Source organism: Dipodomys spectabilis, unplaced genomic scaffold (genome assembly GCF_019054845.1).
Source record: "Dipodomys spectabilis isolate Male_0828 unplaced genomic scaffold, ASM1905484v1 ptg000017l, whole genome shotgun sequence".
Classification (NCBI taxonomy): Eukaryota; Metazoa; Chordata; class Mammalia; order Rodentia; family Heteromyidae; genus Dipodomys; species Dipodomys spectabilis.
In genome coordinates this window covers 8894895-8906760 of record NW_024870694.1, presented here as the reverse complement: position 1 = coordinate 8906760, position 11866 = coordinate 8894895, and the positions used below count along the sequence as shown (strand labels likewise).

At 50.3% G+C, this 11866-nt stretch overlaps 1 protein-coding gene across 1 annotated transcript in view; it reads left to right on the top strand.

Moving 5' to 3' along the window:
• The first annotated feature begins 328 nt into the window (after positions 1-328).
• Positions 329-11866, top strand: part of Heg1 (heart development protein with EGF like domains 1) — a 91465-nt gene continuing 79927 nt past the window's right edge. Inside the window, exon 1 of the mRNA XM_042668249.1 lies at positions 329-635. Within this exon, the coding sequence (XP_042524183.1) occupies positions 329-635 (307 nt within the window). The remainder of the gene's footprint in view (positions 636-11866) is intronic.

The following is an 11866-nucleotide window of genomic DNA, read 5'->3' as shown; positions in this document are numbered from 1 at the left end:
CGGCGGTCCCGGGCCGCCCCCGCCCCCTTCCTGCCCTCTCCCCGCCCCCGGGGCCCGGCGTGCGGGGCGGGTGATGTCAACCGAGGCGGAGCCGCCCGCCCGCCCTCCCGCCCGGGCTAATTAGCATGAGGCAGAGCCGCGGGCCGCCCCCGCCGCGCCCGCCCGGCCCCCGCCCGCCCTCCCGCGGCTCCCACAACTTTTGAGGCGGGGAGCGAGCGCGCTCGCCGCCCCACTTCGGTCCTCGCGCGCTGCGGCTCGCCCGGTCCCCGCCGCGCGCTGCCCCCGCTGCCCCGCGCCGGGCATGTGAGCGCGGGTGGGCGCCGCCACCATGGCCTCGCCGCGCGCCTCGCGGTGGCCCCCGCCGCCCCTCCTGCTGCCGCCGCTCCTGCTGCTGCTGCTGCTGCTGCCGCCGCCCGCCGTCCCCGGGACGCGGGACCGGCCGCCCTCCCCGGCCCGCCGCGCGCCCCTCGCCGACGCGGGCACGGCTCGATCGCCCGCCCGCCGCCCAGAGCTCGAGTCCCCGCCCTGGGAACGCCGCGGGCCCGCGTCCCCCGGCCCCAGCCCCGCGCCCCCGCGGCCCGGCGTCGCCACTCGGCGGGGACGCTCCAGCGGGGACCCCCGAGGCGGGAGCGCGGGTGAGTGAGAGAGACAGCCCGGTCCGGGGCTCTGCCTTCCCCGCGCGCCTGGGACCCTGAGGTCGGGCGGGGAGTGGGGCAGTGCCTTCCCGGGGTGCCGGGGCTGCGAACCGTCAGCTTTGCGGGAAAACTTAGCTCTCCCGTGGGGTCCTTACGTCCCTCCTTTCATGAAACAAAAGCAGAAATCAAGAACGAGAGAGAGGCGGGGGGAACCCCCCCCAAAGCGCCTCTCCCATCCTGGGGCGAGAACTTCCGGCTGCTGGCCCCCCAGTCCCGCGCGCATCCCCCCCCCCCCGCCGTGCAGAGACAGAGCCCGACTTTTCAGACGGAACCACGGATGGTCACGGGGTGTGGGTCGCGCTTGGGATGTTGGAAGGGACAAAGGATGTAGTTTGAAATAAAACGTCCTACGGGTGCAAACTTTGAAAGCAGAGAAACCTGGGGCGGGGGTCAGGGGGTGGGGGAGGCTCCAAGGTTGGTTCCCCTGCCTGGCAATCGCTGACCCAGGCGGGTCCCTGACGCTTTCCCCTGCCCTTTCCTGTCCCCATCAGAGGCAGGGAGTTGACCTCTCCTGGCTGCCTTTGTGTCCAGCTCCTTGGGCTGGTCGGGGAGAAAATGCCAAGGACTGGGTGTAATCGGAACATAATGCCATTGTAAATGGGAATGGCCTCTTTTTAGTGTCAGTTTCTCCATCTGTGACAAGGCGGTAGGGACCCGCCTCTTGGTGGTGATGTGACGAAATGAAAGTAAAAATAACAGAAAGTGCTCTGAACAAAGTCAGCAACGTGGTGTGTGAGCCTTTGTCCTCGTGCAGCGACACGGGCCACCCACTCGCAGGGTGCCGTGGAAGAGGCTCCCTGGCTGCTACACCGGACGCGGATTTGGAGTTTGGGTGACGGTCAATGAGACTTCTGCCTAATTTTCAGTTCATTTGCTTTCTCTTACCTCACAAACTATCATGGAGCTGGCTTCCCCCAACCTAGAGGTGTTTTCTAGAGTTAAGTAAGCAAAGCTCCTCTCCGCCCCAGAAATAAAAACCTGTCAACTCCATGGTCCGCAAGATTCCATCCTTGCAAACTGTCAAATCCTTGTCAATTTTTGAGTCACCAGACTAAGATAGAAAAAGGAATAGTAAAGAAAGGAGGAGAAAAGTGACCAAAATCTTTGTAAAACTGTAAATGATCTTACAGACCTGGAGGGGATTCATAGATCACTTGTTTCCGTAAACTACAAGGGAAGAAAGTAAGATCTTAAAAGAGCACATTTCTGGATGGTCTTGAAGTAGAAAAGTATCTGAGGACCACTGTAGGGGCAGTTATGAGTTTTCTAGACAGAAGAGTACTGGGGATTGAGGATATTTGAAGGGGACACTCAGGACAGAGAGGCAGGTGTTTCTGGCTGGTACTCAGGCCTTCTTAGCCTAGGGGCCTCAGGAAGAGACATTCTGACTTGTGGGGGCCTGGTCAGAGGAGGCTGGCACTGGAATCTCCTTCCTCCTTTGGCTGGCAGTGCCCACAGATGGCAGAGAGATGAGAAATGCAGAGAGAGGGATCATGGAGATAATTAGGCTGGAGCAAAATAAGAACAAGGCCTTATGTGACCCATGCCTACCTTACCAGGTAACACTGCTTTCTTATTGGGCTCATTTAAGGAGGTATGTTGGAGGCTTCAGGAAGGGGAGTCCCAAAGAGCAGTCTTATTTCAGATGGTCTCTTAGATCTGGTACCCTGAAGACCACTCTAATGCTACCTGCTCTTTCTCTGGCCTAAGTCCTGATCTTGGGGGTGAGGATGATCTGTTGAAAGGGTAGAGGATCCAGGCATGACCTGTGCTTGTTTTCTGACAGTGTTTTGAACAGTGTCACTCAGGGAAGGAGAAAGAAATAACCAAGCAAATCAGAACTGGGTGATCTCAATGAGTCTGTCCTCTAATAAAGTCCTGAGAGTTTCTTGGCCCATGCTGCTGGGCTATCAGACATCACTAGGGACTGGCAGTTGTTTCAGAAGGCAGCAAAGTCTGAAGCAGAAAGGCCCTCCAGAGTTCCTGTAAAGCCACTGTGCCCTGCCTTCTTCAGTACCCTGACAGATGGTTACTCAGCCTCTGTGTCCTTGCCTTTGTGTGTGAGGGGGTGGGGGTACTCTTGGTTATGAGCCCAGAGTCTGACAAATCATGTGCTTCTCTTGGTAGTGGGGAAGATTATGCACAGCCACTTCTTGCTGTGGTTTAGGCTTCCAAATACACTCATCCCAGCAGCAGGGACCAGCGATGTCCTTTTCTTTTCATTCACCTATTTCTAGCCCTTCAGCTTGAGGCAGAGTTCAGGGTTCTTACTTGTCAGGGTGACTGTGTTTCCATGGCATGTGTTTGATTTGTCTGTGTCACCTTGCAAGCCCCTGGAGGGCGGCCCTTGTTTGTGTAGCCATTGTTAGGCTTTGGTTGCCCACCTGCCACCCTGCTGTCATTCTTTGCTGCTGTTCAGCCAGTGGTGACAGGATGCTGAGACCTAGAGATTTTCCTCTTTCTGCACATTTTCCCACCACTCCAGGCCTCAAAGCCACAGTGCTAACCTGGAGACTTAGTTTATAGGCTTGGGTTTTCCATCCATAGGCTGGCTGTTCATTATGAAAGGGGCGTGGGGGTGGGAAAAAGGCTGGAAATCATAATAAAAATCCTTGCAGAGAAAGAACTTTCCCACCCAAAGGGGAAATGCTGAGGAGCTGAGCGGCCAGCCCAAGGAAGAATAATCTTAGAAAAATGTGGCTCCCTAGAGTAAAGGAAGCGCTTTGAACCCAGCCCCTTTTGAGCTGTTAAATAGCTGTCGCCTGAATTGCTCTAACTTCGTAGTCCAATTTCGTCATTTACTTGGCTGCCCTGAGCACCGTTACAAGGTGCAGTGAAGACTGCTGAGGGCAAGAAGCAGCCCCTGAGGGAGTGGCATTCCCCAGGAATGTGGTTTCTGTCCTGGGGGTGAGGACTCCCTGAAAGCCTGCTTGATTTGCCCCACACAGAAGGAGGGTTGTGGGGAAGAGCTTGTGTGTGTGTTTAGAAGCCACATCCTCTTAAACTTGCAAGAACCCGTTTATTGCTTCCGTTGACCTGTGTGTGAATGCTGAGCTGAGACTTTTCTGTCCAGGAGCTTGGGGAGCACAGGGAGCTGGATGTCGCACGATGCCAGCTGAGTGGTTACGGCCTCCTTGTCTACAGAGAGCCTGGGCAGAAGCTCTGCCCTCCCGGTGATCTCTTTGCCTTGCAGTGGCCCTGCCCAGCTGGCTGGCAAAGTGTCCTGGAGTTAACTTTAAAGGAAGCAAAGACCAGATGGAGCTGCGGTTTCCGTAGCTGGTGTTGCTGCCTTCTTCAGCAGCTTCTCTCTTGTCCCTGGAGCCCCTGCCATCGAACAGGAGGTTTGAGTTGTTGGAGCAAATGTCTAATGTCTCTTTTGTCAAAAAATCTTGGGGAGGCAACTGGGAAGAAGGCCCATTCCCCCCCCCCCTTGTCTAACCCCCTAGCCTTTGCGTGTCTTTGTATGGTTACACACTTGTTACTCCATTTCACCTTCTGGGAAATACCCTAGAGTAGGGGTAATGTTCTCCTTTCACAGGAGGGTGTAGTGAGCTTACATGGGAAATACAGGAGGGATAGCAAAATCCATTTGCTCATTGAACAACAGCATAAAGTGTTTTCTCATCTGTACAATGGGGCCACAGGTGTTCTAAGTCTCTAGCATATTCCACAGCTCAACATCATTCTCCTTCTCTTCTGCAGTCCTTTGCTTTTGTCTTTTCCACAATTGGAAGGAGGTGGCCATGGCAATTTGGAGGAAAGATTGAATATCTCAAGTCAGCTGGGTGCCAGCGGCTCACGCCTGTAATCCTAGCTGCTCAGGTAGCTGAGATCTAAGGATCCAGGCTCAAAGCCAGGCCGTGAGACTTATCTCCAATAAACCACTCAGAAAACCGGAAGTGGTGCTGTGGCTCAAGTGGTAGAACACTAGCCTTGAGCTGAAGAGCGCAGGGACAGCATCCAGGCCCAGAGTTCAAGCCCCTTGACCGACAAAAAAAAACGATATCAAGTCTTTATAAATGCATAAAATAGTACTTTATATAAATACTATGACTTAGGCTCTCACTGTACCCCACACCATATATTATTCTGGAGGTAGCCACATTTATTATCAACCTAACTGAAATGAATTTTTTTAAGGTAGTATGGTTTTAACTCAAGGCCTCATGCTTGTTAGGAAGTTGCTTTATCACTTGAACCATGCTCCTAGCTCTTTTTGCTTTAGATTTTTTTTTGGAGAGAGTGTCATGTTTTTGTCTACAGCTAGACTCAAATTTGGATCCTCCTACTTATGTTTCCTGAGCAGCTGGGGTTATAGTGTAAACTACCATACTCCACGTGTTTCTAAAGATGGGTCTCTGTCTCTGTCTCTGTCTGTCTGTCTCGCTGTCTCTGTCTGTCTGTGTCTTTCTCTTGTTCCCTCCCTCTCCCTCTCTCCCCCTCTTTCTCTTTTAATTCAGCTGACCTCAAGCCATGATCCTTCCGAGTATGTGAAATAAGTTTTTATGGGTCTCTCTCTTGGGAATGAAGAGCAATGTCTGACATAATGAGCCATTGTTAGTTGTTATGAATACCTATTCAATGGGCGGAAAGGTTAAATTCAGGTAGTTTAAACTCTTGTAATATCTGTGTCTTCTTGTACTCACTCACGATCACCTTTCAAAAGTAGAAACAAAGATGTGTCTACATTATATTTGCCCTCCCTCCCCCTTTTGTTGGAGCGTGGCAGATTTCTCCATCAGCATCCCATTTGGTTTATAAATCAGGAAGTATTTACTAAGGCCTTTCTCTGTGTGGTGCGTGTGCCGGGTGACACTGTAGGTGGTAGGCATCTCCACAGTGCCCCAGGGAACATCTTGTTGAAACCCAAGCATCAGCAGTGCAAACAGTGAAGTAATGGTGCATTGCTGATTCATAACCAAAGAGAAGTCACCAGGAGACCATGGGGACCAAAAGAATGGCGCGGATTGCTGGTTGCAGCATCAGAGGGGAGACTTCAGGGGGCGCTGGAGAGTAAGGGTGAAGAATGAGAGAACACTAGCTCATGGAGAAAGATGGAGTCCACTTAGCTTCGGCCCGTTGACTAGGATGTGTATCAATAGAAGAGTGGGGAGGCTATTGGCATCAGCAGAGTCCAAACAGTTGGACTGAAAAAGACAAAACGGGTCACAGTCAAGAATGGAATGATGGACCTTGAAAGAGAGAGATACTTGCTGGGCAGGAGGACCTAGCAGGACCCCTACTAGGAGTGCTGAGAAGGGGGCATGGAGAAGATGGGCCCCTTCTAGGGAGGCAGCTTCTGCCATAGCTTTTCATGGTAAAGTCTGCAGCAGGTCCAGTAAAGGAATTCTGTGACCATTGGGAATGTGGAACTGAACCACTGATACTGAGACACCTGCACCAGGTTCAACCTGGGCAGGTGCTGGGGCAGACATTGATGAGCCAGGGGGGGGTGGGGAGGGAACAAGTTCTTCCTGGATCCTGGAAATCCAGGGTAGATGATGAGAGGAAGAGGCTCTACTTGGGCACATGGGAGGGGGGCAGTTTGGAGGCTGGCTGTGGACTGGTAGCATTTGAATACAGCTCACAGTGTTAGTTTACCTGTGAAAGTAAATGCGCACTTCTGCCTGGATTTGTCCTTTCCCATTTACAAGGCACCGGGAGGCTTGATGTGTTGGTGCATGCCTGTAATCCCCGCTACTCAGGAGGCTGAAGCAGGAGGATTGCTGAGTTTGAGGCCTGTCTGGGCTCAAATCCTGTTTCAATGAAAAACAAAAAGGAGCAGGAGGGTGAGGAAGAATGAGGCCCTAGGAAAGGCTGTTGGATTTGGTGCTGAGCCATTTAGTAGGGTGCTCTGGAGGGCAGGGTGAGATCTGTCTGTGGCATGGACCACAGCAGAAACTGACCTCCCTGTGGCAGAGTTGAATATCGGGAGGAGAAAGGAAAACCTGGGAATCAACATCCCTCTTTCCTACTCCCCAAGCTGGGTCCGTTCCCAGCTCTTCCCAGGTCAGGAACTGGCAGCACTGCCCACTGAGCCTGGACCCAGGCTCCACCTCCCATCTGCTTCTTTCCTCCTCTGAATCTTTGGGTAGGTGGGGATTCTTTCTATTTTGAGTACAAAATACACACAGTCCTGAACTGTTTCTTTCTGTCCTCTTACTCACTTTTGTTCTCTCTCATTCTCGCTGTTCTCTCTCTCCCTCTCCCTCCCTCCCTCCCTCCCTCTCCCTTCCTCCCTCTCCCTTCCTCCTTCTCTCCCTTCCCCCTATTCCAGAATGATCTCCATAAGATGTAATTAAGGTCACCTCACTCTAAGGCTTAACACCTCCCAAGAAGGTTGTATTAGGAATAAGTTCCCTTCCCCCTTGGAATACAGGGCTGTGAAGTTTGCACAGTCACCTGTCTGGACACTGTGTCCCCCACTTGCTCTGCCCCCCACTTGCTCAGCTTCTCACTTGCTATCTATGCCAGTTTTGTTGTTGTTGTTTTTGGTTGGTCATAGAGCTTGAACTCAGCTGGACGCTGTCCCTCAGCTCTTCAGCAAAATGCCAGCGCTCTACCACTTGAGCCACAGCACCACTTCTGGTTTTCTGAGTGGTTTACTGGAGATGAGTCTCACGGACTTTCCTGCTTGAGCTGGCTTTGAACCATGATCCTCAGATCTCAGCCTCCTAAGTAGCTTAGATTACACCAGTGCCCAGTTTATGCCAGTTTTTGTTTTGTTTTTGAAGCAGGAAACCTAGTCTGTCCTTGAGCTTATCATCTTCCTGCCTCAGCCTCCCAAGTCGGGATTTTTTTGGGGGGGGGGCGGGGAGTCCAGTCATGGGGCCTGAACTCTGGGCCTGGGTGCTGTTCCTCAGCTCTTCAGCTCAAGGCTAGCGCTCTACCACTTGAGCCACAGCGCCACTTCCTGCTTTTTCCTTTTTGCTTATGTGAAGTCTTGGGATTATAAGCCTATGCTACTTGTACCCAACATATAGATATTTATACATATGCATATTTGACATGCCTATTTATTCTGTCCCTAAGAACTATAGCAGAGGGATCCTTCTAGAGGGTGCTGGAATAAATGCCAGGGCAAACTGACCTATTCAGGATTTTAAAACAAGCAGTCTGGCCCCAGAGGAGTCAGCTCATGGAGGGTCATGAGAGCAGAGGGAAGGAGTACAGATTTTCCTCTCAGTGCCCCACCGGCACTGCAGCTGCCCTAAGCTGCATATGGCTCAGGACTGTGGTCATGGGATTCCCGTGAAGGAGCTGGAAGACGTCTGCTGAGCCTATCAAAGCTGCTAAAAATGGACACATTCTTTGTGCTTTATATTTTAGCTCTGGGCTACTTGAACTTCTCTGACATAAAGGGTCAAATGGCATGGCAGACCCTGGGTGCCCCCTTCCTAGGGTTGCTGGAAAGCTGGGCACTAGAGAGGCTCTGATTTCCCAAGAGACCCTAAATAACCACCCCACCCCAGCATGAGGAAGGAACTGGGCTGCTGGAGGCAGGAACGGATTTGAAAGGCTGGTGTGCTTTTCCTCCATGGCTCTTTGTTAAGTGGGGAGTTGAAGGCCAAGGAGGGAGATGGGTAAATAGAGGCCAAGGTGACTGTCACTTCTGTCCTTGGAACCAACGCAGTTACGTTGGAGGATGGAGAGAGATGGAGAAGAGAGGTACCTGCTGTAACCTGGGGAGCTGGGGCTGGGGGTGGGGGTCTCGTGCAAGGCTTTGACTGCTGATGGTCATGCCAGGCCCACATGGGGAAGTACTCTGTTTTCCTGCTAAGGGTGGTGGGAGGGGATGGGAACAGCTTGGTGGGGGGTGTGTGTGTGAGGGGTTCACCTTAGAGACTCTGGGAGCACAGGACATTTGTCATTGCCATGTGCTGAGACTTGCAGGGTCGTGTGGAGTGGGAATTATCTTTTGCTAGCGTGTGACTGAGAGCTCTGCTGGCTTTGCAGTCACAGCTTCTGTGCTGGGGGGGGGGGGGTCACATGGCCTCAGTTCCACTCCCAACATTGCCTCCTGCCAGCAGTAGGACTTTGGTAAGTTATTTAGCCACAATGGGCTACTAATTCCTCAGGGATTGTAAATGCTATCTACTCAGTACCTGCTACTCCTGAGCCCTGACAGTACTGGTGATGCTACTGTGGAAACCAGATTTATACTAGTCACTGTTTTGTTTTACACACACACACACACACACACACACACACACACACACATTTGCCCTCTGGACATTTTATTGGAATGAGGACATATTTTTTTAAAAAAATTTCTTTGTTTGCCATACTAGGGTTTGAACCTAGCACCTTGGTGCTCTACCACTGGAGCCACATACCTCCCCACCCAACTAGAGACTTAGTTCTGAAAGCAAAGAGTTCATTCAAGTCCATTGAGGGACCATGGTCACATTGGAGCCTTCCATCCTTTTTCCTTCCTTCCTTCATTCCTTCCTCCTTCCCTCCCTCCCTCCCCCCCCCTTTCTTGGCTGGTTTGGGGGTTTGAACTGAGGGCTTCATACTTGCTTGGTTTCATTGCTTGCCTGGTTCTCTACTACTTGATTCATGACTCTAGTCTGGCTGTTTTTTTTTTTTTGAAATATAGAATATTGGAGTCTTTATTGTACAGTTAACAGGCAGCCAGTTGTTACAAAGGCCTACAGCAGGCAAATAACACATAACACAGCTAGGAAACAGGCTAAAGAGGAAAGAAATAACAAAAACAAGCTAGTTCAGCTTCAATGGAGAGCTGAATTGGGACTAGGCTGGCTGTTTTGGAGATGGAGTCTTGCAGATGTTTCTGCATAGGATGGCTTTGGACCATATCCTCTGGATTTCAGCCTCCTGAATAGGTAGGTTTAAAGGTATGAGCGACTGGCACTTCAATAGTGTTTGAAGGAGTCAGAGTGTGCTGGGGCCCACAAGTCACTCACTGGTGGTTTACAGTAGACCACTCCTAGATAGAAAGTGGGTTGTTTCTCTCTACCTGCATCGCTCATAGACTGGCTTTTGAATCTTTGTCCTTCATCCTCCATAAATAATCTAATTTCATTATCAAGGGAGTAAACATGTCATTATTCAGGAGATAAGATAATCTTTCACAGGTTCTATTGAAAGTTAGCAAATTAAAAAAAGAGCAATGATGGCATCATTGGAATAAGAATTTCTAATAGGAGCTCTTGGAAGGGAGGAGAATTCTTACGCTTTGTAGATACTATTTTCAGCTAGCCATGCTTCTGGTAATGGGCTGCTGCTGGAGATAGCCACTGTAGAGTCAGAGCAGAGCGATGTCAGAGGTGGCTCAGGAGCCCTGAGGGTCGGAGGACCTTTGGTCTTACCTGTTACTTTCTAGATAGGTGGCACTGGGCGAGATCAAAATGGAAATAGTAGTGTCTCTTACTCCTTCACAAGGTTTTTGAGGTGGGACAAATGTAATTGTGACTGTGAAAGCATTTGTAGACCGAACAGGTGATTGTAGTCATGACATCATGAGCTAACAGTGGCCTTGGACAAGTTCCTTGCTGTGTACCTGCTTCCATATCTGTAAAGTGGAAATGATAGAACCAGTTCAGTTAAACCAGGCACCAGTGGTTCATTCTTGTAGTCCTAGTTAGGATGACCCTCCTCCTCCTTCTCTTTCCTCCTCCTCCTCCTCTTCCTCTTCCACCTCCCCTTCCTCCTTTCCCTCCTCCTCCCTCGGTTTGAAGCCAGCCTAGCAGGAAAGTCTGTGAGTCTCTTATCTCCAATTAACCATGAAAAAGCCGAAAGTGGAGCTGTGCCTCAAGTGGTAGAACACTAGCCTTGAGTAAAAGAAGCTCATTGGGACAGTGCCTAGGCCCTGAATTCAAGCCTCAAGGCCAGAACAGAAATAAAACAAAAAATCAATTATCTTGTCATCTTGTTATTGTAAGGATGAAATGAGTAAATTCACAGGCATGCTTTGTGAAGATGACAATGCACAGCTTGTGTTAGTCATTTATGCTTCTGGGGACAGATCAGTCATTGTTACTACTTTAGGTGAGGCAGGGCTTCATGAGGAAAGCATACAGGGAAGGATAAGTATAAAGTTGGAGATGAGAAAGAGAGGCCGTTTCTAGGAGATCTCAGTGGGCTTTATCAGTTCTCCATCTCTATCTTGTCTCTGGTTACTGTGACTAACCCTTCCCATTTCTTCTGTCCTTCCCAGTGGGATGTTCTTTGTGGTTCTGTCCTTGGCCTTCTACCTCCAACTCAGTTATATTATCATCTATGGAGCCAGAGAGCTAGGAATACAATCAGATAAGTCAGAGTTGTCTAGCAAAATAAGCAGAGTTGTCTAGATAAGTCAAGAGCCCAGAGGAAGAGCGATGTCTCTGGAGAAGATTTCTTAGAACTGGTGGTCTTTGATCTGTTTCTAAGAAACCAAAAAGCCAAGGGGGAGGGAGCAGGGCACAATCTAGGTGTGGAGGGAAGGCAGCATGGCTTCAGATTTTTTTTTGTTTAGAAATTACTTTTTGTTCCCTTCAGCAATTCAGTTCTGTTCCTTCAGTCATCTACCAGATGCTCACGTGTTTATGATGCTTTACTTTAAACCAAATAGTTTCCTCTAGCAATCCTGCCCTCCTTTTCCTTGTTTCTGGCTCATTCATCTCCATTCACCATTCATGCTTCCATTGTCATTTGTCTCCTGGTGTCTCTAACTCATTGTCAACAGTCACCACTGAATCTTCCTGCTTTATTCCTTTTATCCCTTGAGAGGCCACTTGGCTGTATACATCCCTAGGCAGTTTGGATCCCTGTCTTTAAGCGAGGTGGCCTGGTAGGGCCTTCCTTCTGGAGGAAGCCTAGCTCTGGCCTTTCTGGCTTTCATTTTTAGTACAGGTTAGTGCTCTTCCTTAGCTCTATTTCTTTATTTTTATTTTTTGTGGGTTGTGGGGCTTGAACCCTGGGTCTGGGTGCTGTCCCTAAGCTCTTCAGCTCAAGGCTAGTGCTCTACCACTTGAGCCACAGAGCCACTTCTGGTTTTCTGGTTGCTAATTGGAGATAAGTCTCATGGACATTCCTGCCCAGGCTAGCTTTGAACTGCAATCCCCAGATCTCAGCTTCCTGAGTAGCTAGGTCCCGGTTCTATTTATTTATCTTTCATTCTTTCTCTGTTTTGTAATCTCTTCATATTTTTGTGCTGGTCCTGTAGC